Raw genomic sequence first — 24,851 nt, 5'->3', positions numbered from 1 at the left:
GGGGTGTTGCAAGATGGTATGAGCCTCAGAAAAGCATGACTTTGTAAGAGGGAAGAGAGATAATGGTCTGGAAATGGCAGTGAAGAGCAAGGAAAATAACTTTAGTTATCCCCCTCACCCTGATGTAAATGGAATAGTGGTAATAAACTGAGAGAGAAATAGAGGAAAAGCAGTGTCCTAAGGGATCAGCCAAAAGGACAAAGAGCTAAGGGAATTTTCGTTCAGAAAAGCTATGTAGTTATGTGAGGAGCTTCGTGAACACAAATAGAAAGTTCCCGGACAGTGGAAGGATTTGAGGAGAGGAAGCATGGGAGATTGGGTCAGATCAAGAATAAACAGCATTTAGAGATGAGAATTTGGGTGGTAAAAGATGACAAGGAAGGCTAGGTGGGTTGACAGGTGAGAGAGAAAATTGGCCTCATTGGTCTTGGAGGAAGACAGGCTATGAGTTCTAATCTGTGGTCTTTGAGACTGTAGAGCATCTGGAGTGATCACTCCTTTAGCCTGCTTGTGGTGGAATGGGATTATAATATTTAAAATTATTTGTCTGAAGAAATTATGTTCTACTGGACCCTGTAATATTCGTGTACTGGATCAAGGGTAATTTTTATTCTTTTGCTCAAGTCACACTAGGACACATAGCAAAGCCTGTGGGTTCAAAGATGAGACATTTGACAGGCCCTTATTCCATTAAGGAAACTGACGCACTGTCGTATCTTTAGCAGTGAGTTAGTGAGAAAGCATTGGCCTCAGAATCTGAAGAAATGAGTTCTAGTCCTACCCATGCCACTTGCTAGCTGTGTAACTGTTTGTCATTTAACCTCCAAATTTTGCTTTCTTCATTTACAAAATGAAGCTGACCATATCTGTGCTGCCTTCTTTGCAGAGTCTTAGGGTGATTAAATGAGATAGCATATATACAGAAGTGCCTTTGTGAACTATTATGTGCCATATAAATTTTTTTGATGTTCTTAGGGTAGGGATCACCCTGAATCTCCACAGTACTTTCAGTGCATTGGAAAGTGCTTTGGAAGGTCACCACTGCTGACTTGGGATAATGATTGAAGAGGTACTACTATTCCTTAGAAAGTGGAATCTGTCAAGACCAGAATTGGGGCTTATCATAGACCTCTACCCTAAACCTTTCCACTGGGGCTTTGTCATTCTGGCCTTACTGACTAGTCCTCAGTTACTGTAGACAGTGCTTCTAAAATTGAGTTTTACTGATGGCCTTCTGATTCAGGACGGAGGCGGGTGATACCTCTTGTTGTTTAACAGGCTCTGAGAGAACGAGCACACTAGGGTTAATTAATGGTCATCACTAAGACTTGATGTAGCCTCCTCTTACTCAGAATGCTGCTTTTGTGTTCTTGACTCACAGTTATCCCCCCTTTAGAATGGACATGAAATACTGTTGTTTCAAATTCCTTTAAATCATTTAATTTTTAAAATGTTCTTACCTAATAAAGATATTTTAGTAATTTAAGTGAAAGTAAATACAGAATCTGTGGTATGGCTTAGAGTTTGAATGACATAGTGGAGATAGTTCAAAACTAGGCAAGTCACTTAATCTTCTGAGCCTCGGAAATGGTCATCATTATATGCATTTTACAAGAATGTTATCAAGATCAGTTGTAGGTATTATGTGTAAAGGCACTTTAAAGTGCTACACAGATGTTCAGGGTTTTTTGTTTTGTTTTGGGGTTTTGGGGATGTTAAGTTTGAGGAGCTAATTTGCATTCTGCTATGATTTTTTTTCATGACTAATAAAAATTTTTTTGTCCTGATTATATCACATTATTGAGCTGAGCTGTATTTTGTCAGTTGAATCTGTTTTAAGGCCTGGCCTTTGGAAAGAATATTATATGCTTTCTTTAAGCAAAATCAGAATATAGGATTACTTCCTGTCACTATAGGAGGTTTTCAGTATTAGTGGTTGAAGTTCAGCGAGTTACATCTTCCATGTCTTTTTTTTTTTTTTAAGATTTTATTTATTTATTTGACAGAGACAGCAAGAGAGGGAACACAAACAAGGGGAGTGGGAGAGGGAGAAGCAGGCCAATGCGGAGCTCGATCCCAGCACCCTGGGATCATGACCTGAGCCAAAGGCAAACGCTTAACGACTGAGCCACCCAGGCCCCTCTCCGTCTTCCATTTCTACCAGGATGGTAGAATAAGTACTCTGAGCAATGAAAACAATAGAAATAGATGCTGGATTTAAAAAAATTTGTGAGTGCTTTGTTGAGCCATGTTGAGGTACGCTCAGGCCCAAAACTAAGTAAACCAATCTTAACCAAGTGGTCAAGTTTAACATTACCAAAATGGCACAAACCAACATTATGTGTCTCCTGATATGTTGCACTGAAAGAAACACAACATCACCTCTATACTGTTTTTGCCAAAAACAGTTCATCTAAGTGTAAGGAAATAAATTAGACACATCCAAATTGTAGTTTGGTCTATAAAACAACTGACTGACCCACACTCTAAAAATGTGAATCTCATAAAAGATGGAGGAAATCTTCCATATGTAAGGAAACCAAAGAGCCACGACTAAAGGACACTAAAGAATCATGACAGCAAACTGCAGTGTGTGACCCTTGATTGGATCATGGATCAGAAAAAAAGCTCTTAATTGAGGACAGTATTTACACTAGGGGGGACATTTTTTAATACGAACTCTGTATTAAGTAATACTTTGTGGCTGTGTTAAATGTCTGTAGCTTGGTACTGGTGTTGGCATGGTAGTTATGTAGAATAGTGATGAACTATCTGGGGTGAAAGCATCGGTGTCTGCGACTTAGTCAGATTTTCTGCAGGTTTGAAAGTGTTCAAAATAAAAGTTAGAGAAAAAAAATTTAGAGTTGCAAATGTCAAATGTTTGTGAAAAATGAAATACTAGATTAAGTATATTTTTAAGTTATAAAAGTGCTAAGTAGATTAACCAGTAAATATCAACACTGAGAAATGGAGAGTGGTGGGGGGTAGTGTAAATTAACAGACTCCTCCTCAGCCATATCAGGGGTCAGTAGCTGTTTGCTGATTCATAAATGAAGATATATTAATATTAGCTAGGGTTTATTGAGAGCTTTCTCTGGGACTGACACTGTTCTAAGTGTCTTCTTTATTGAATCCTTACATTAACCCTGTGATATAGGTCGGTATTACTCTTCTCCATATTTCACATAGGAGTAAATTAAGACACAGAAGTTGCCCAAGGTCATACAGCTAGTAAGTGTAAGCAGAAATTCAACCTAGATGGTTAGCATTTGACCTTAAATGGTTATACTGGGGGAAAAAAAGATGAAAATGTATAAGCTAAGCATTCAACTTAAGAAGCTAGAAAAAGACTAGCATAATAAAGCAAAAAAAGTAAAAGGAAATTAATGAAACAAAAGACATTTAATACAGAGAATCAAGAAAGCAATATTTGACTCTTTTAAAGATTAATAAAATTAAACCTTTGGCAAGACCAATTTTAAAAGGAAAGAAGGTAGGAATAAAGAAAATTAGAAATGAAAAGGAAATATAATTAAATATGCTGCAAACATTAAAAGAAGAGGATATTGGGGCACCTGGGTGGCTCATTTGGTTAAGCAGCCAACTCTTGGTTTCAGCTCAGGTCATGATCTCAGGGTCTTGGGATCGAGCCCCAAAGCAGGCTCCGCGCTCAGTGGAGAATCTATTTGGGATTCTCTCTCTCCCTTTCCCCCTCAGTCTGCTGGCGCACACGTTCACTTTCTCTCTCTCTCAGATAAATAAATCTTTTTTTTTTTTAAAGAGGATATTATGACAGATTTTTGCACATAAATATAAAAACGTGGATGAACAAATTACCATTTGCCAAAACTGACTCAAAATATAAAATATCTGGATAGCTCTATCGTCATAAAATATTTTAAATCTATAGTTTAAAATCTTCCCTAAAAGAGAAGCCCAGCGTTTTTACTGGAGGAACCAGTAAATCTAGTCTTACACAGCTGTTTCTATCGCTTTTCAGCCTTTTGGCTAAGATCAAGTATAGTCTTACACAGCTGTTTCAAAATACAGAAAAAGTGGGAATATTCCCAACTTATACAAAGCTATCACAAACATATCAAAACATATAAGAACAGTATGAGAAAGGATAATTATGGGCCAGTTTAACATAGAGGTGAAAGTTCTAAAAAATATTAAAAAGACAAAAGCAGAATTTATAAAAAAGGATAATCCATAATGACCGAAAAAATTGATTTATCTTAGTCATGCAAAGATGATTTGACATACAAAAACATGTAATTTGCCTTATAAACAGATTAAAGGGAAAAAATGGTATGTTTATCTCATTAGATGCAGAAAATGTATTTGATAGAATTTAAAATCCATTCATGATTAAAACATGAAAAACTTACTAGCAAATTAGGAATAGAACTTCCTTAACCTGAGAAAGAAGATTTGTCATTCTCTTAAGACTGCCCACAGTTCTATCCACAAGTGCTGGTTAATTTACTTGTCCTCAGTTAACTCATCTATTGAACCAGGGCCTCTGGGAAGCAGTGACTTAATCCAGAGGAATGAGTCTAGTGTTAGGAATTGCTAAGATTATTGCAGTTAGGCAGAGGAGGTTTCTGGCAAGCCTTATAGTGCTCTTCAAATCTTATTAATATGTATAGACTATTATATATGCATTCTCATTCATATAAGAAATACTAATTAAATATCCGCCCTCTGGGATGGGGATACCTTGATGAAAGTCAGTCCTGTTGTCAAGAAACTCAATCCAGTGGAGGAGGCCACCATATGGTCAGGAGATGCTGACTATGATAGAGGAAGGCCCAGGATGCCTTGGGGAGCATGGGAAGCTCATGAACTCAGACACTGGAGGAAAGGGGCTGGTAAAGGAAGACTTAGAGCAGTATCTTACAGGACAAGTTAAGGGCTAATCTTGCAGCTGTAAGAAGATCAGACATTAATTTGGCTCCGCTTTACTCTCCTTTTAAACTTAACAATTCTTTTCCTTTATGACCTCAGCCAATAATAATAGCTAAAATTATTATGAACTTGCTCTGTGCCCTCCACAATTATAATAAGCACTTTATGGGTATTAACCCATTTAATCCTCACGACAGTATTGTGAGGCATGTACTATAATTAACTACATTTTACAGATGAGGAAACGGCAAAGTAACTTTCCTGATGTTACTCAGCCCACCACTGACAGAGCCTGATTCAGACCTGTGTTCTCAGAGTCCTTATCACTAATCCAGACTGCTTCTCCATAGATTGCAACCACCATATCCTCTGCTTTTCAGTAGAATTTAGAGAAAAGTGTAACCGAGAGAACTATTGAAAGCTAAGATTTGTGGAAACTTTGTCCTGAATGCAGTATTTGTATTATTGGCTTAAGCTGCAAGTCTTGATCTCAGACATTTTGGACATAGTCTTCAGACTTATACCACATTGTACTCAGATCATATATATCACTTTAATCAAGTTAAAAAGGTTCACCTATAAAATATTGTATTTCTGGAAAGAAACTGAGTTTGGGCTTTTGCGGGGGGGGTTTGTTTTGGAGGATTTTTTGGTTTAGAGTTTTGTTATTGTGTGTGGGTAGATACCTCAAAACATTTTTTACCAAAACATTCTACCAATATAGTTGACCCTTGAACCACATGGGTTAGGGGCGCCAATGCCCAATATAGTTGAAAATCTGTGTACAGCTTTTGACTTCCCCAAAATTTACTAATAGGCTACTATTGACCAGACACCTAATCTATAACATAAACAGTGATTAACACAAATTTTGTGTGTTATATATATATTATACTGTATTCTTAAAATTAAGCTAAAGAAAAGAAAATTGAGAAAATCATAAGGAAAACCCATTTACAATACTATGCTGTATTTTTAAAAATCTGTGTACAGGTGGACACAAACAGTTCAAACCCGATTATTTGAGGGTCAGCTGTACTGTTGAGGGTTCTACCTTTGCCATGAAACCTCTTGATTACTTTAGGTTTTTGTGGGGGTTTTTTGGTTTTGGGTTTTTTTCTCTGCCTTACTCCAGCCTTTTTAAACTCTCTTGTTCAGGATTCTGAAGATATCATGTAAAAGAAACTCAGTTCAAAATAGTTAAGCTAACAAGAGTAGTTACTGGAAGAGTACCAGGACTGCTTACTGAGTCTGTAGAAGTGCTACTGGGCAGGGGCAGTTCCTAGACATAGGAATGCAGTTGGAAAGGCGGTTCCCCCAGGCCTCCCTCTCTCTGCCTGCAGTCTTTGCTTCCCTGTTTTCTGTACTGATTTCATTTCCACCCCAGTGGCCTCACTTGGTAGTGGGACAGCTCCAGGTTTACCTTATCCCAGTTTAATGAGTTTAGAGAAGGAAAGACTTCTTTCTCAGACCCTTTTCAGTCTGTCTGAATCCCAGGAAAGGATTCTGGCCCAGCTTGGATCCATGTGCATGTCCTTTGGACCAGTCCTTCTGGCCAGGGTGCTGTGATTGATTAGTTAGGCCTAGCTTAAACGACTGCACCTGAGTGGACTCTGAGGGACAGATTCTTCACAATCTCACAGATCACAACCGCACAGAATAGGGTTGGGGCAGGTGCTGTTGGAAAGGTGCTGTTAGAAGAAGACAGAAGGAAAATGCTGAACAGATAACCACAGGTTTCTGCTAAGGTGCTTATCTCTAACCCACATCTTGGCACTTTTCTCTACTTTGAGACTTTGAGCTCTTTGAGGGCAAAAACTGCAAACTTGAGAGCCAGAGGGCCCTGGATTTGATCCCCTGCATATCTCTGGCACTGCATAGCACTAGATGCTCAATAAGCAAGTATTTATTTCAATTCCTATTTGCAATACTTTTCATTATTTTGGCTTACTCTAGTCATGATTTTAGGTAGACATTATCTTTTCCATTTTTAGTTTTAACTAAATTATTCAATATTGCTTCTGTGTTTAGTTCAGGATCTCACTGGATAAGTTATGGGTACTTGGTTAAACTACATATGTAAAAAATATGACTGAACAAACCTCTTCAAATAATAAGCAGATTGTTTCCCCATATTTTTTTAAAGATTTATTCATTTATTTTAGAGAGCGGGCCAGTGTGAGAGGGGGGAGGAGGAGAGGGAGAGAGAGAATCTCAAGCAGACTCCGAGCTGAGCATGGAGCCCAATGTAGGGCTCGGTTGCACAACCCGGAGATCATGACCTGAGCCAAAACCAGGAGTTGGATGTTCAACTGACTGAGCCACCCAGGCACCCCTGTTTCCCCATATTTTTAATGGATTGGGGTTTTTTATTGAAAATAAAGTATCAAATCAAAGATCAGGCTTATGAAATTGGCTTATCTTTATTCCTTAGAAATGAATTAATACAAAAGTACATGATTTTAACATATATTTGTCCTCAGTGGTTACAGGACTTAAATACTTGTATTCAGGACTTTTTAATCATTCAGATATTTTTTAAACTTTTACTCTTTTTACTTTAGTTTAACTTGCTTTCAGATTTTTGTCTCTTAATGAAAATGCCACATTAGTACATAAGACAAAAATATTTAAATCAACGGCATATTGATTTATTTTCATTTTCTCCTTAGGAACTGAGAGAAAGCTATAATACACAGCAGTTAGCGCTTGAACAACTTCATAAGATCAAACGTGACAAGTTGAAGGAAATTGAAAGAAAAAGGTCAGAGCTAATACAGAAAAAGAAACTAGAAGATGAGGCTATAAGGTAATATAGCTGATAAATTTATTATACTACATTACTGTTAGAATTCTAATTTTGTTGCCCATATCTTTATTTTGACTATGAAAAGTTAAGGAAAATAAAAGGATTATCCTTGGATGCTAATTAAAGTCTCAATTTTAGAAATTCAGTTCTTCTTTTAGGGACTGAGATTATAGTAATCAATTTTATGTTCCATTGGTGAAAAATAGGGCTTTGGAGTCAGACAGGGATTAGACTTCTTGATCTACCACTTACTGTTTGGATGACCTTGGTTGAGTCACTTTACCTTTTGAACCCCGGTTTCTCCATCTGAAAAATAGAAATATTGATGCAGACCTTATAGGTAACTGAGAATTAAATTAAAAAAAAAAATAGCTAATGAGCCAAACACAAATGTCTCACATCATTTCTATCTCTCCATTGTAAATCTATTAGTTTGCTGAAAGATCACAAAACCCAAATACTTAATTTTACAGAGTGATAAGATGGAGTATATAATGCCATGTTGCTGCAATTCTTTTTGTACCACTGAGCTTATCAATTGCCTCCATTTATAGCAAAGAGAAGTAAGACAGTTGCAGAATCTGAAGCATAGAACCCATTTATTTAGAGACTCAGCATGATTTTTTTCTGTTGTATGGTCCTGCTTCTAATATGTTATGTTCCTCAGTAACCCCCCCCCCCTCCGGCAAGTTCTCTAGTGTCAGAAATCAGTATAATTAACAAATATTAAGGAGCCATCATTCCTTTGCCTTGGAGATAAGTAGACGAGTAATGCCCATGAAAAAGCTAATAGTTACTAGGGAGGCAAGAAAAACACGTTACCATAATAGCAGGCTTCTATTTTTAAAGGCTTCAGAATAACCACTCCCAACACACTTTTAATGAGTGGCCACTGTTGACTGTGATGCAAGAAGACTCTGGTTTTACTCCTTGTTCCTTGATTCCTCGTCATTCCAGTAGGAGATGCAGACAGCTAAACAGATCTCTGTAGTACTCTTTACTCCAAGCCCTTACTTCGTGGCCCCTAACAAGAGACACTAGAATAATATAAAAGCAGAGACTAAGAAGGCTTTTTATTTGCCACTTAACTGCCACTGAACATTGCACAAGGGAACTGTGCAGTGACTACATAGCTAATCACTGTGTCAGAATTTTCTGCCGACACGTTGCAAGTATCTTGATATCTCTTCATCACTGCTCACAATTTTTTTAGGCCAGCAAGCCATATTAATAATACACATATTCATTTGATTCATCCTCCTCACACATTATCCTGCTATAGAAGAGGGAAGAAATCAGAGCAGAAACACATGTCTGATCTGTCCAGAGCTGAGTCTTAGAAGTATAACCTGATTTCTTGGCCATTTACCTTGGAAGATTCCCTCCTTGTCCCGTGCTGTTGGTTATAGTCAGGTTTTCACAGTGTAGATGTGGCCTCTTTGCCCTTTGTCCAGCTTCTGAGGTATCTTCTGGCTCTGGACCAATTTCTCATGCACTAACTCATACATAAGAAAGTTTACCAAAATTTAATTTTATATTCTCTTAACTCTCTAGCCTTTCTTTATCCCAGTAAACATGTGGTAAATACTTGGTGGTGTTTATAATCTCTGGGAATTCAAATAGAAGCTAGATTAGGTCATCTTAGGTGTGGAAGAATATCATAGAAGGCGACCGAGGAACTAACTGGGAAAAGGAATGGCAGTTGAGATTAAGAAAGGACCACAGAGAAGCATGGCCCTCAAAGGAGAGCCAGATGTCAGTCACAGAAGTGCTGGAGGAAGCACTCTTTGGAGTGAGAGAGGGTATGGGAGGATTTGAAAAGGGTCAAGAGGAAGCTAGTCATGGGGTAATGAACCAGGAGTATGAAGTGTAAAACAGTTCAGGAATGAGGAAGAAAGGTGGCTAAGTGGGTGTACGGTTTTGGGGATTATATAGAATTTCCAAATTCCTCCAAGAATTCTAGGAATTGAGACATGGAATTAAGCCAAGGTATCCTTCTCGGTGGGGCATAAATACCCCCAACTCCCAGGATGAATCCAGCCACAAGCTCTGCTGTCCCTGATAGTGTGAGCAGAGGCTTGGAGAAGGTGCTAAATTTAGTGGTGACAGCTCTGCCTCCGAGTAAGACCATAAAAAATATATGCAAGAAAGAAAACTATGGTGAACATTAGTTTCAATACTGTAATAGCTAAGTCTGATCAGAGACCATCTTGCCTAGCTAGAAACCAAGCTGCAGCTATATCATGTGTCCTAGAAACACATATGGAAGCATGGACCTATAGGGGAAACATGTCCTATTCTCTTAACAGTGGAAAAGACTTCCAAGGGATAATGTAGAAAGTAGGTAATCTGCCCAGAAACATTTCCTGTTTCCACAGTAATGACCAAACCCTGAAAACAGGGGTTAGCTAGGATAGTGGAAATAAGAGCTAGAATACAATCCTTGTGAAAAATCTGGAAGGAAAGGAAGAACGTTTAGATATACCTTTTGGACTTGTTTTCTGAATAGTTCCCCTTCCTGGGACTGGGAGGTTAGCTGACAGGAGGGAATTTAAGGATATGGGAAATTGTCAGTCCTACTCCCCAGCTCATCTGTTTGCCTCTCTTGATTAATTGGTTTCACCTTCATCCATGATCCCCACTGTTTCTCCACACCCCCTACTAATATGTCTTTGCTACATAATAAATATATGATTATATATAAATACATAAGAAATATGTAATATTTCTATAGTTTGTGAGGAACAAGATCTAATATTTTTATTTTGCATAACAAAAATTTTAGGACATTATGCAAACTCTTTTTTTTTTTTTAATGTAAAGGAAAGCAAAGCAAGGAAAAGAAAACTTATGGAGAGAAAGTCTTAGAAAGGAGGAAGAAGAAAAACAAAAGCGACTCCAGGAAGAAAAAACACAAGAGAAAGTTCAAGAAGAAGAGCAGAAAGTGGAGGAGAAGCAATGTAAGGATAAGGATAAAAATAATAGATTTGATTTTTCTGAGACAGAACAATGAAAGCAATAAGAAAAAAAGATGATGAGAGGGGAAAAAAAATTTTTAAACATGTTAACCTTTGAGTCAGAAAAAAACCTTTTTCTAAATTAAACTTGGGGCGCCTGGGTGGCTCAGTCAGTTAAGCGACTGCCTTCGGCTCAGGTCATGATCCCAGGGTCCTGGGATCAAGTCCCACATCGGGCTCCCCACTCTGCGGGGAACCTGCTTCTCAACCTCTCCCACTCCCCCTGCTTGTGTTCCCTCTCTCGCTGTGTCTCTCTGTCAAATAAATAAATAAAATCTAAAAAAAAAATAAAATAAAAAATAAATTAATTAATTAAACTTGGAGAAGTGCATAGGCTTTATTAAAACAGACTGAGGGTAGAAGTCTTAAAACAACATGTAGAAAAGAAGATCGTAATCACTGAGTAGCTATGAACAGACCCCGACATGGTTTTCATAATTGAAGTAAACAGTTGTAGTTTATTCAGCCAGTGTTAACTAAACTGTTTATTTTAATGAATAACAGTAAAATTTTAAGTCTTTGCATATTAAAATTTTCTCAAACGATACACTTTGTTTATGCTACATCTCAGATTCCATTCCTAAGATACTTTACATATTACTGTATCTCTTGTGGATATACAAATATTTGAATCCTTATTAATGATACATGTGTTGAAATTTCTGTAAGCTAAAGCATTTATTCTGCAAATAAAGTTAAATATTTTTAATCTTATTAAGGCTAGTGTATCTGTGAGCTCTTCTGTTTTTCTTTTAGAACCATACTGGTAAATCTACAGCTCTTTCTTCACTGAACCCTATTCACTGCTAATCTCATCTGTGACCTCTCTCTCTGTCTCTTCTTCCCTGTTACGTCCTGAGCGCCACAGAACAAACCTTGCTGCTTGGCCTCCTTGCACTTTGCACGGCTTAGCCTGCCACCACTCCTCTGCCTTCCCCGACGTCCCCGCGCGTGGCACACCCTGCAAGTCATGGCTTTGTTTCATTGCCTCCTACTTTACTGAAGATGAACGTCCTCATTTGCTTTTATATTGATTCTGTGACTATACACGATATTTAAATCCTAATAAGCCTGTGTCAAATGGATTTTCATTTTACTGTTTGATGTTCAGTTTTTTTCCTTTTGATTTTACAAGCTCTTTATATTATAGAGTCATCACAAAAATGTGTATACATGAAAGTAGCAAATAATGACAATTATCTTCTCTTTAGGTGAGCCAGCTAGTGCTTTGGTAAATTATAAAGCATTGTATCGCTTTGAAGCCAGGAGCCATGATGAGATGAGTTTTAATTCTGGGGATATAATACAGGTAGGAAACAGTCTTTTTTGTTCATGAATAAGCTTAATACAATGTAATATGTTACTTTCTATAATAATAATGACTGTAATTTTATATAGTGATTTCCCATTTAAAAAGCGTATCTTGAACTTTATCTGATTTGGCCCTAACAACATACTGCAGAGTTGCATATTATTACTGCCATATTCTAGGTAAGGAAGCTTAGACTTACACAAAATGTAACAGTCGGCAGGACAGTGCCAGAGTGGGTTGCAAGTACATGTCTTTGATTTCCAAATCCAATGTTCTTTACACTGTGCCATTGCTTCACATCATAAAAGGTGATGCTGATTTTGTTATGTTAATAAATTACCAATGAAATTTGGAGAAGCTGATTATTTTCTGTCAACCATTAAAAGAGTTGAAGGAGGTAACTACAACTGTTTACTTCTATAGCTCTAATTAGATGCAGTCCCTTGTTCCTGGAAAAAAAAAAAGGCCTTTATTATATAGTCACAAACCACATAAAATGGATGAATAAGACAAGATGCAGGGAATAGCATTTGATACAGCCACTGTGATATAATGGAAAGAATATAGGCTTTAGAAGCATACTAACTTGGGTTTTAGTGTCTGCTTCAGTTTTCTTCTTAGTAAATTAAGATAATATTACCTCGAGGGGGCGCCTGGGTGGCTCAGTTGGTTAAGCGACTGCCTTCGGCTCAGGTCATGATCCTGGAGTCCTGGGATCGAGTCCCGCATCGGGCTCCCTGCTCGGCAGGGGGTCTGCTTCTCCCTCTGACCCCCTTCCCTCTCGTGCTCTCTGTCTCTCATTCTCTCTCTGTCAAATAAATAAATAAAAAATCTTAAAAAAAAAAAAAAAAGATAATATTACCTCGAATACCTAGCCAGTGCCTGCTTTCGTTTTTCCCTGCATGGTCACCAGTGTGGTGTATTTTATCAGTTACATAGCAAATATTTAGTGATACTTGGCATAGTGTTTACCAGAAACATCTGTTCAAACACTCATGATGGTCCCCAGCTGCACATTCCTTCTGTTACCATGGCCACCACACAGTGCCACGGTCTGGTGGCCCTCTTGATCCTCCTCCAGCTATTGGTGGTGATGAGGTTGTGTCCAAGAATGAAGAGATGCAGCCTATCTCTGGGCACATTTGGTCAAGAGCCTACTTATATTTTTGGTTACATCTTTTATTTATTCTGTCAACAAATATTTTTTGAGGGCTATGGCTAGGCTAGCGATATAGTAAACAAGACACAGTCTCTGCACTTAATGAGCTGATAGTCTGATGAGAAAGACAGACATTCTAATGTAGTAGAGGAAGGAAGGTGGTGGAAAGCTACCAGCTTTAGAGCAGACCTCCCCCCATGGTCATCAAGCCAGTCTGGTGGCAGTGACAACAGGAACATTAACTTAGCTAGAGTTTCTCGACTGTTTGTGTTCTCCGCCGAATCACTGATGTAAAGAATGAGTCATGTGTTACTACCAGATGCCTGATTTGGACAATTTGGTTGATGACAGTGTCATTCACTAAGAGAGGAAGATCAGAAGGAGGGAATTTGAGTAAGAGTTACAATGAGTTTAATTTTGGGTGAGTTTCAAATTTCTAGGCAGCAGGTGGATACAACTCTGGCTATCCGCAGATATAGAAGGATCTCAGGCAGAGATCAGAGGAGGCCAGTTTGAGTGTCATCATTATGTTGTGATGGTAATTGACATGAGTGTAGAGGATGATTGATGATGCAATTCCCCAAGAGACATGAATACTGGAGGGATTATTAGAGGAAGGGGAGCCTTAAAAGAACGAGAGGTAGGAAAAAGCCAGGAGAGTAGTTTAGTGTTAGGGAATTTTGAGAAGAGTGGTCTGGATCTCCATGTGAAATAAGATGGAACTAAAAAAAAATAATAACCATTACATTAACAGTATCACAGCTATTGTTAACCTGGAGGAAAACAATATTCGTTGAGTGGAGTGGTGGGGGAAGAAGCCAGATTTCAGTGACCTGAACAAATTGGAAGGGAGGGAGAGGAGACAGTGAATATATAAAATTCTTTGAAGGAGCTTGGCTTTTGAAAGGGAGAAGGGAGAGAAAATGATAGTGAGGAGTATGGGTTGAGGGAAGTTGTTCTATGTTTCGTGTTTTTGTTTGTTTGTTTTTAACTTGGCTGAAGCTTGAGCAAGTTTAATGATAGAGAAGATCTGCAGAGAGGGAAAGGGCTAATGATACTGGATTTAGTAAAGTGCACAACTGTAAATGTACAACTCAAATGTAGATTTGTACACATGTATATATATATCTGTTCAACTACCACTCAGATCAACATATAGAACACAGAACACTCAGGAAGGCACCTCATGCCTCCCTGGCAGACCTCTCTGTTCTGACCAGTGGATGCAGATGAGGAAGATTCTCGATAGGGCTGGAGGGCTTGGGATCTAGAGCACAGGAGAGAGTAGTGGAAGGACTAGATAACCTCTTCCTTTGTGATTAGAGGGCTGAAAGAAAGGGATGGATGGGATTATTAAATACATTTTGCTGAGTTAGAAGGTGAGCTCAGATCTGAGGGCTTCCCTGTTCTTGGTAAGATAGGAGGCAAGGTCTAATCAACTTAATGGATGAGAGTAGCAGAAGGGATTTGATTGAAAGTGAAAAAGATTAGAAATTCCACTGAGTCCTGGCAACATTTTCCATGACAACCTGTTGTTCAAGCGTTCATATGTGTTAGTGCTATTTTTGAAGTAATAGTTTCCATTAACCTGTGAGAACTTATGTAAAATTTTCTAGTTTAAGTCACTGTGTAAATTGACAAGTAAAAATTAATTAGGGCTACAAATAACAGATATGAAATCGGTTAAAATTGACCCCTAACAAAGCAAACTTGGTCTAATTCTAAAGATTAAATGAATGGGCCTTTTCTTCTTGGAAAGGTAGAAAATATTAGGAAAAAGTATTAAAGAAAGTAGGCTTTTAAAAAAGTTTATAGAAAGGGGCGCCTGGGTGGCTCAGATGGTTAAGCGTCTGCCTTCGGCTCAGGTCATGATCTCAGGGTCCTGGGATCGAGTCCCGCATCGGGCTACCTGCTCCTTGGGAGCCTGCTTCTCCCTCTGCCTCTCTCTCTCTCTCTCTCTGTCTCTCATGAATAAATAAATAAAATCTTTAAAAAAAAAAAAAGTTTATAGAAAAAGGAGGAAGTTAGTGTTTGAATGCTAGTATTCATACCTGTCAGTGATCCTTGCTTTGAGACCAACACTTAAATCAGGTGAATTGCTGAGCATGCTGCTTTCGGTTGCATAATTCCTTAGGGTCTGTTGTGTTCTTGTCTTCGTTTTTAGTGCTCTGGATTGGCTATTTTAAAGTAGTCTTAAACTAGATCTACAGGATGATATTTTAGCAGTGGTTCCTATGTTCTGTTTCAGAACACCATTTTATAGTTACTACATAGCTATGCTAGCTATGATAGATCTAATGAGTGAGTTTAGCAAGGTTACAGGATACAAAATCAATATACGAAGACAAATGTTCATAGTTTTATTTGTAATAGCCAAAACTGGAAACAACTCAAATGTCCATTACTAGGTAAGCATATAAACAAATTGTGGTACATCTATGCAATGTAATACTCCTCAGCAATAAAAGGGAGAAAAAAATGAAACTATAAATCATCTATGTGTGTTACCAGTTGGAAAATAGTATTCAGAACTCTTAGTTCAAGAAGATTCTGTGATAGGAACAGAAAAAACTAAGCAAAAAAATTAATGATTAACTATAGGATAATAACAAGTTTGCAAGAAAGTAAGTGTAATTATCAGAATAGTGCATTATTCAGATGTGAAAATTTATTTGCATAGTCATAATAATGTAACCATTGAATATAATTTAACCAAAAATTTTGAGATAGCAGTATTGATAGAATAAAAAGATGCAGTAAAAGAAAGTTAAATGTTGATTTTCCGTAACCAAAAGCCAATAGTATGTCTAAAATTGAAACATTCAAGAAATAGTAGTATAAGTATGTTACTTAGAAATACAGAAGATAATACAGAAGAAACAACTAAAAATGGCAAGTTACTGTGAGGAGTGGAAATAAGGGCATATTGAGTGATGGGGTCTTCCAGGATAAGCCATGTAGAATGCTGTTTGTTTTATAAACTATTTTCATATTTCACTTGGATGAAATTAAAAATTAAATTTTAAAAAGGCACTATGTCAGTAATTAGAGATAGTGAGTGACCTATTGATTTGTAGAAAATGGTGTCAACTTAATTCTGAAAATACAGCAGTCTGCATCTCCTTCCTTTGTAAATGTGTAGCATTCTAACCATTGTTAACCCTTCTTTTTGTTTCCATAGGTTGATGAAAAAACCATAGGAGAACCTGGTTGGCTTTATGGTAGTTTTCAAGGAAATTTTGGCTGGTTTCCATGCAACTATGTAGAAAAAATGCCATCAGGTGAAAAATCTGTGTCTCCTAAGAAGGCCTTACTTCCCCCTACAGTATCTGTATCTGCTACCTCAACTTCCTCTGAGTAAGTTTTTAGCTAACAGTGGAGTTTTTGCATTTTTTGGTAAATGTATAAATACCTAATAGGTATTCGTGTCAGCCTGCTACTTAATCATATTATAATCTGTGCTGGGCTCTCCAAGAGTACCTTTTGTTCCAAATTTCATAGTAGAATTTAATAAATAAAAATGTAGGTCAGTACTTTGTTCATGAATTTTTTTTTCCACAGATTTTGTTTAAACACAAAGTAAATTATATACAAGCTGATAAATTTGTAGTACTTCATTAGATTTTAAATGATTAACTGTACTTATATCAAAGTGTTGTATTTACAGATCGCTTTCTTCAAATCAACCAGCATCAGTGACTGATTATCAAAATGTATCTTTTACAAACCTAACTGTTAATACATCATGGCAGAAAAAATCAGCTTTTACTCGTACTGTGTCCCCTGGATCTGTATCACCGATTCATGGACAGGTGTGTATCTTTAATTTTGTGTGCTTTATCCTCTTTTTTTCTTTTTAAGATTTATTTATTTATTTTAGAGAGTGAGAGAGAGCACACGCACAAGCGGGGGAAGGAGCAGAGGGAGAGAAACTCAAGTAGACTCCGTGCTGAGCACGGAGGCTGACGCGGGGCTCAATCTCACAGCCCTGAGATCATGACCTGAGCCAAAATCAAGAGTTGGGACACTCAACCGACTGAACCATCCAGGCGCCCCTGTGTTCTTTATTCTTTGACATTGCTCCTGTTCACATAAAATTGAATAAAGAGGGCACCTGGGTGGCTTAGTCGTTAAGCATCTGCCTTCGGCTCAGGTCATGATCCCAGGATCCTAGGATGGAGTCCCGCATTGAGCTCCCTGCTCAGCGGGGAGTCTGCTTCTTCCTCTCCCACTCCCCCTGCTTGTGTTCCCTCTCTTGCTGTGTCTCTCTCTGTCAAATAAATAAATAAAATCTTAAAAAAAAAATAGAATTGAAGATTTTTGTACAAAGGCATCATTTACTCTTTTAACCAGAATTTGTAACATTTGGTTTCTGTTCTTATTGTTCACGTGTGATATAATGTAAAGAAATTATTATTACTTAGAAGTTTCTCAACAATTCATTTTCATAGCATCCAGTTGCTACCAATTTTCTTTTTTTTTTTTTTTTTTAAGATTTTATTTATTTATTTGGCAGAGAGAGACACAGTGAGAGAGGGAACACAGGCAAGGGGAGTGGGAGAGGGAGAAGCAGACTTACTGCTGAACAGGGAGCCCGATGTGGGGCTCGATCCCAGGACCCTGGAATCATGACCTGAGCTGAAGGCAGACGCCCAACAACTGAGCCACCCAGGCACCCCAACCAGTTAAGATTTCTAAGCTCAAAATGTCATCTTGACAAATCTGGTTATATTATTCTTAATTCATAGTTATTGTAAGAAGATATTTGGGCTTGGGAGTTTTTGGTTTTTTGTTCATAAAAAAGTTATTTGTGTGGGAACTACGTTATATATATTTAGCCCCTGATTTAGATGTAACCATTACAGGCATTGTTACATTAACATTATTGAAAAGAAATCACAGACTTCATCAGAATAGAGTCCGGAGATTTCACCTTCACTCAAAAAATGTTTATACGTGACCATAGGTTCAAGGCATTTCATTATGTGCTAGAAATTTAATGGGAAAAAAATCCCTGCCATTAAGAAGTCATAATTTAATGAGACAGACACAGAAATAAATAATTGTAGGGGCACCTGGTTGGCTCAGATGGTTAAGCATCTGCCTTCGGCTCAGGTCATGATCTCCAAGTCCTGGGAATGAGCCCCACATAGGGCTCCCTGCTCAGCGGGGAGCTTGCTTCTCCCCCTCCCTTTGCACCCCCCTCGTGCTCGCTTGTGCTCTCTCTCTCTCAAATGAATAAATAAATCTTTAAAATCTTTAAAAAATAAATATTTTAAAAAGAAATAATTGTAAAATATGAGAAGTATTGTCATAAAGATATTCTACAAAGACTTGAGGTATATACAGCTGAGAGAGATCTCATTCAGTCTGTGGGAATTGGAGCAGGGTTCACAAAGGGCCAGGTATTGGAGCAGGACCTTTGAAGATAAGATTTTGGCAAACAGAGAAGGAAAGTTACTCCTGTGAAAAAATAATTTGGGGAAGATAGTGAGGCGTGTTAATACAAGGAGTTTGCAGGTCGAGAATTGTTTATAGTGTGGCTAGAGTACAGGATTCATGGAGAAAGGGTCAAGAATTGAAGTTAGGGGTGGAGGTTTATTTGTGAAGTATTTAATACAGTGCCCAGCAACTTGGCAGTGGGCAGCCCATGAAAGTTTCTAAGAGGTGTATATTTTAGAAACCTAACTCCAGCAGTAGTACAGGGGCCAGATGGGTGGAAGGAAGCAAAGGAGTCAAGTAAGGAAGGATGCTACAGTAGCTAAGTAACAAGAGAGGACGATGTGAACCAGTGCCACAGTAAAGAAAATGTGTAGAAGAGGAAATGGATTTCCCTTCTATACATTTTCAGGATCTTTAGCTCGAATAACAGGAAATATGGTGATGGCATTGTCTTGGGTGGGTGTTGCAAGAGGAGTGGGTTCCGTGGGTTCTAAAAATGATACATCCCACATGTGCAACCTAGGTATCTGTTTTAGAGACAACCTGGTGGGAAGGCCCAGTAAACAGTCTGACTTACAAGTCTGGAGCTCAGGAGATAAAGTTACAACTAAGATACAGATTTGAGGGACACCTGGGTGGCTCAGTCGTTTAAGCATCTGCCTTTGGCTCAGGTCATGATCCCGGAGTCCCGGGATCGATAGTCCCGCGATCGATAGCCCCGCGTCGGGCTCCGTGCTCGGTGGGGAGCCTGCTTCTCCCTCTGCCTGCCACTCCCCCTGCTTGTGCACGTGCTCTCTCTGACAAATGAAGAAATAAAATCTTTAAAAAAAAAGATTTGAGGGACACCTGGGTGGCTCAGTCAGTTAAGTGTCTGCCTTCAGCTCAGGTCATGACCCCAGGATCCTGGGATCGAGTCCCTCATACGGCTCCTTGCTCAGCGGGGAACCTGCTTCTCCCTCTGCCTGCCGCTCCCCCTGCTTGTGCCCTCTTTCTCTGACAAATAAATAAAATCTTTATTTAAAAAAAAGAGATTTGAAAAGGCATAGACATAAATAAAATAATTTAGGGAAATCATGTGAAACAGGAAAGGAAAGGGCCTGGACCAAAAAGGGGATCCATCAATCACCAGAGAGTGAGCTTTCAGAACAGCAGGGGTGGGCGCCTGGGTGGCTCAGTTGGTTAAGCGACTGCCTTCGGCTCAGGTCATGATCCTGGAGTCCCGGGATCGAGTCCCGCATCGGGCTCCCTGCTCAGCAGGGAATCTGCTTCTCCCTCTGACCCTCCTCCCTCTCATGCTCTCTGTCTCTCATTCTCTCTCTCTCTCAAATAAATAAATAAATAAATAAATAAATAGAACAGCAGGGGTGTTAAGTGATGTCAGCACTGTTCAGACATCAGGGAAAATAAGGGTTTGGAAGAAGCTTTTTGGGCTTTGACGTTATCGATGACCTTGTCAAGAAGAGGTTCAGTAGTGTGGTGGGTGCAGAACCTAAATTAAAATGGATTGAGTTCCTGTCTTTAAGGAATTTAGAAGTAGAAGTTAAGTAGAGAGGTGGAGAGATTGACTATTTTAGAGAGGCACTTCAAGATGTTACAAGGTTTGTAGAAAGGGGAGGGCATAGTAGAGATTGAGAGTACAGGTAAAGAGATTAGCCTTATCAATGACTACTCCTTCCTCGGAGAGGAGGCAAAGAAAGGAGAATGAGTAAGAATACAAGGAGGAAGTTCAGGGATGGAGAGCAGAAAAGTGAAGGCAGGCAGAGCACAACCGTATCTGTAGGGCTAGTGGTGTGACCTGTGACCTGCCGTGACCACAGGGAGGGGATGTCGGGAACTGGAGGACAGGAAGGGGCTGCAGTAATTCTTTGCATTTGTTCTGTGACGTCTACTTGATGGATTTATGAGTACATTTCTTGAGTGCCCAGTGTTCCTCTTCCAATCCAGTGATACTTCATGCCAAGATGTTTCCTTGAACGGTAGGTGTTCAGTCTTTAACAGAAGGCTACGCGAATGTTCTCTGTCATATATCATTTTAAATTGGTTAGTAGATAAAGGTTATCTGAAGTCACGACCACACCAAACTGGTCTCTGTTTAAACAGTAAGTAAATTATATATTAGGAAACAGAAATCCTGGTTACCTTTTTTTTTTTTCCAATTTTGTGGTTTTGTATTCACAGGGACAGGTTGTAGAAAACCTAAAGGCACAGGCCCTTTGTTCTTGGACTGCAAAGAAAGACAACCACTTGAACTTCTCAAAACATGATATTATTACTGTCTTGGAACAGCAAGAAAATTGGTGGTTTGGGGAGGTACATGGAGGAAGAGGATGGTTTCCAAAATCTTATGTCAAAATCATCCCTGGGAGTGAAGTCAAGCGGGAAGAGTAAGCATTTTGTGTTTCCATGAGATACGGATGTTGGTGTTTTCACTAATGAGTCCACCGTAGAACCACTGGCTGTTCCGTCAAATAAAACATTTATGCTTGAGTTTTGACCATCAGAAGGGTAATTCCAAGAATGAAAAAAGCGCACTTCAGAATATATTTTAGAATATATTTTTAGAATATTTTTTATTTTAGAATATATTTTATTCTAGTTATTTCAGATTCCTAAAGTTCTCAAAGTGCTTAAAATTTGAGATCGGTTGTTTTCATTGTGCTATCAGGTCAGTTAGAGAAGTTACTTTTCATTTCCTTTGGAGCACTTTTCCCATGTTGTTTACTTTGCACTGTCAGTTTTTAAATAAATGTTTACTGAGGACCTCCCCTTTGCCAAAGTGTAGGACTTACTGTTTCTGGGCCTCCAGAATTCCTTGAAGATCACACCTCTCTTACTGCTCGTAACAGACTGGAATGTAGTTACGTATTTTCTTACCCATACCCCTTATTAGATCGTAAGCTCCAGGAGGACAGGGTCCATGTCTTTGTTTGTTTTTGAGTTTTTCCCCTGCCTCGTGTCATCTCAGTGCATGGTAGCTTCTCAGTCATGTTAGCTCAGTGAATAAGGAGTCATTGAAGCAACAGTGAGTTGAATCCATTTTCAAATGAGAACAGCAAGTAAAAACTAGACAAGGTCTCTGGCCTTTATTTCCCAGTCTGCAGAGGAGTGAGATCATCAAACATCTTTAAGATGTTTAAGAAATAAGGGGCTCCTGGGCGGCTCAGTTGTTGGGTGTCTGCCTTCGGCTCAGGTCATGCATGATCCCAGAGTCCGGGGATCGAGTGCCGCATTGGGCTCCCTGCTCGGTGGGAAGCCTGCTTCTCCCTCTCCCACTCCCCCTGCTTGTGTTCCTGCTCTTGCTATCTCTCTCTCTGTCAAATAAATAAATAAAATCTTAAAAAAAAAGAAAGATGTTTAAGAAATAAGTACTCTAATGTAGTGATGGGCAGCTGTCTCTTGTGTTTTATATGGAAGTTGATCTAAATAGAAAAGTGATCTGATTGAAAAGAGACAGGTCTTTGGAAATCAAGAGGCTTGAGTTCTGAGTCTGCTATTTTTTTGTCAGGCTCTATGGAATAACCTACTTTGCAGTTTTCTAATTAATGAGATAAAAAGAGTGAATCTTTAAAAACCCTTTCAATGCTGAGACTCTATGTATGAATTTTTAGTTCAAATGCAGAAATTTACTTTTCAGACTGACACAAAATTTTAGACTTAGAACTGTGTAAGTGATAACAATTCAGAGCTGACATGCGCATGTTGGCACTGAGCTGGGCGCTTTATGGGAATTATCTTATTTAAACACCGTATCATTTTATGGAGTAGAAAACTTAAGTGCAAAGACAGTAAGTTTAAGTGTTTTTTTCCCCCCTAACTCTTCATTCAATTACTGATCTTTTCTAACAGATAAGGCATATAACTTGAAAGCCTACAGTAGTGGAGAGATCATGCCCTAAACAAGGCAGTCTGTTCAGCTGTGGCCATGAGCTGTAGTAAGCTTCCACTCTGTTTCCCTGAGAACTGCCTTACTGTATAATTTCCTCAAGGGTCCTGGGGAGCACTGGTGCATCCTACAGATGTCTAGTTCTTAAATATGACAGTCTTCCAGATTTTTTAAGACAGTTTCCTGGGTTAAATTGGAAATCAAAGCTTTACCGGTTCCGAAATATAAAGTTCTATTATTTTTATATATTGAAATGTAGTGTGCTCTAAACAAATATTAAAATTTATATATTGGTATGTTGTCCTTTTTCTCCCTATACCAAGCCAAGCCCCCTATGTACTTTACTAAATAACTGTCCATTTACTAAAGCACTTGTGTCTTTTTAAAATTCCTTTAGAAAGGCAAAGTATCTCACACTTGAAAAAACTATTTATAAATCATGTTGAAATTACTTTATTAAAAAATTTAGAAGTCTGTAACCAGGCCCTTCTTAGTCCCCTAACGATTTTGTGTATGAGAATTTTCTAGCCTGTGTACTGAGACAATATTTAAACTAATTTTGGAAAGCCCTTAAAGAAAGTACTGCAAACACCTGCTGTATCACCTTTCTTGGTTTTTGCTTGTTGATGTCTTTGTTTCATTATTGTTTTTTTTTAATCTGTTTGTGTACTTATTTGGTAGACCAGAAGCTTTGTATGCAGCTATAAACAAGAAACCTACCTCTGCAGCCTATACAGTTGGAGAAGGTGAGTTTTTGACAATTTGTAAATTAAATGGGAGTCAGATTAGCTATTGACTAATTATCTGACTTCCCACAGTTGTTATTTCCCCTGTTTCTGTGTCTTCAGTGTTAAGGTGGGTTTAGGAGAACCTGCCCTTTATCTATTTCATATGAATATTGAGAATATAGAAAAAAAGAATATATGGCACTTTTAGAAAATCAGTACTATAGGGGCGCCTGGGTGGCTCAGTCGTTAAGCGTCTGCCTTTGGCTCAGGTCATGGTCCCAGGGTCCTGGGATCGAGCCCCACATCGGGCTCCCTGCACCGTGGGAAGCCTGCTTCTCCCTCTCCCACTCCCCCTGCTTGTGTTCCCTCTCTCACTGTGTCTCTCTCTGTCAGATAAATAAAATCTAAAAAAAAAAAATATATAGAAAAGCAGTACTATAAAAATTCATCATAGACTCAATAAGTAAGATCATAAATAAAAAATGTTGCAATCAGAAGGCATGAAGGTTTTTGTTTTCCTGGTTTAGGAGGTAAGGCAGTTTTAGTACATTTATTTACAAATTGCATTTTAATTACAGTGTATCATACAAATCATTAAGTAGGATTTGAAATCAAGGTACACTTTATCATAATTATTACAAAGAAATTTTTTTCTATAGCCCTTTGGGTTGATTAATAACTTATTTTTTATTTTAATGTACTAAAAAATGAAAGATTGTCTACCCTAAGTTTCAGACATTTTTATTTAACACTTACATAGCTTTATAAATGAATTGTATACATCCATTGTAAAATTAGTTGAATAGTAGAAGTACATTTTATGTTTATATTATTGCTCTAGAAAATCAATTTAATGGTAAAGTAAACCATTTATTCAGTATCTATTATGTTAAAGACTCTATGCTAAAGCCTGAAAAATACAAGAACGAATAAAACACAGTTTCCCAAGTCCTCACAGTAGACCAGGGAGTATAGGCATACCATTGTAAGAAATTCTATAATGAGTACATAGAACTTAATTTTCAGTAGGACCTATGAATCCACAGACATGGCAGTGTTGAATCGTCTTAAGCAGGGAGTAGAGTTTCGCGTAGCGACAAAGGAAGAGAAAACTCTTGTCGACAGAGGGAAAGTCAAGAGCCAGGGCATGGCTGTGAGAGGTTAGAGATCTCAGATCACCAGCAAGGCTGGAACTGTCGGTTCACTGTGGAATGAGTGCTGTGAAGTGAGTCTGGGAAGGGCGCAAGGAGTGTTTGGGGACGACCTTGCTTATTGCAGCATACCTAACCCTTGCAGGCACTTTTGGTTTTGTTAAATCACCCTAAATTGAGTAATACTGGGAACATGAACAGTAAATAGGTTGTAGATGGTGTTCCTAGTCTTTTCTAGTTTATGATGTACAGATGAAATTCCATGTTGACAAATAAAAATAACTAGAAAAGAAAGACTTCTACAACCAGGTCATTGACTGTTTTTTCTAAGTAGCAGTAATGACAGGGACAGAAACCAAAGCCAATATATTTTCCAAAAAAAGTCAGTATGCGTTGAGCATCTGCTCTGTGCCAAGCACTGCACTAGGAGCTGGGTCAC

The 24,851-nt window shown here is 38.4% G+C and overlaps 1 protein-coding gene across 2 annotated transcripts in view; it reads left to right on the top strand.

Annotated features, from left to right (window-relative positions):
* Positions 1 to 24,851, top strand: part of ITSN2 (intersectin 2) — a 140,238-nt gene that overhangs the window by 64,153 nt on the left and 51,234 nt on the right. For both annotated transcript variants that reach the window (XM_021697570.1, XM_044918835.1), the window contains 7 exons: positions 7,584 to 7,720; positions 10,544 to 10,680; positions 11,949 to 12,046; positions 16,390 to 16,565; positions 16,876 to 17,020; positions 20,829 to 21,034; positions 23,215 to 23,279. In XM_021697570.1, coding sequence (XP_021553245.1) covers positions 7,584 to 7,720; positions 10,544 to 10,680; positions 11,949 to 12,046; positions 16,390 to 16,565; positions 16,876 to 17,020; positions 20,829 to 21,034; positions 23,215 to 23,279 — 964 coding nt within the window. The remainder of the gene's footprint in view (positions 1 to 7,583; positions 7,721 to 10,543; positions 10,681 to 11,948; positions 12,047 to 16,389; positions 16,566 to 16,875; positions 17,021 to 20,828; positions 21,035 to 23,214; positions 23,280 to 24,851) is intronic.

This window comes from Neomonachus schauinslandi, chromosome 10 (assembly GCF_002201575.2).
Source record: "Neomonachus schauinslandi chromosome 10, ASM220157v2, whole genome shotgun sequence".
Classification (NCBI taxonomy): domain Eukaryota; kingdom Metazoa; phylum Chordata; class Mammalia; order Carnivora; family Phocidae; genus Neomonachus; species Neomonachus schauinslandi.
This window is presented reverse-complemented; position numbering and strand designations above follow the sequence as displayed.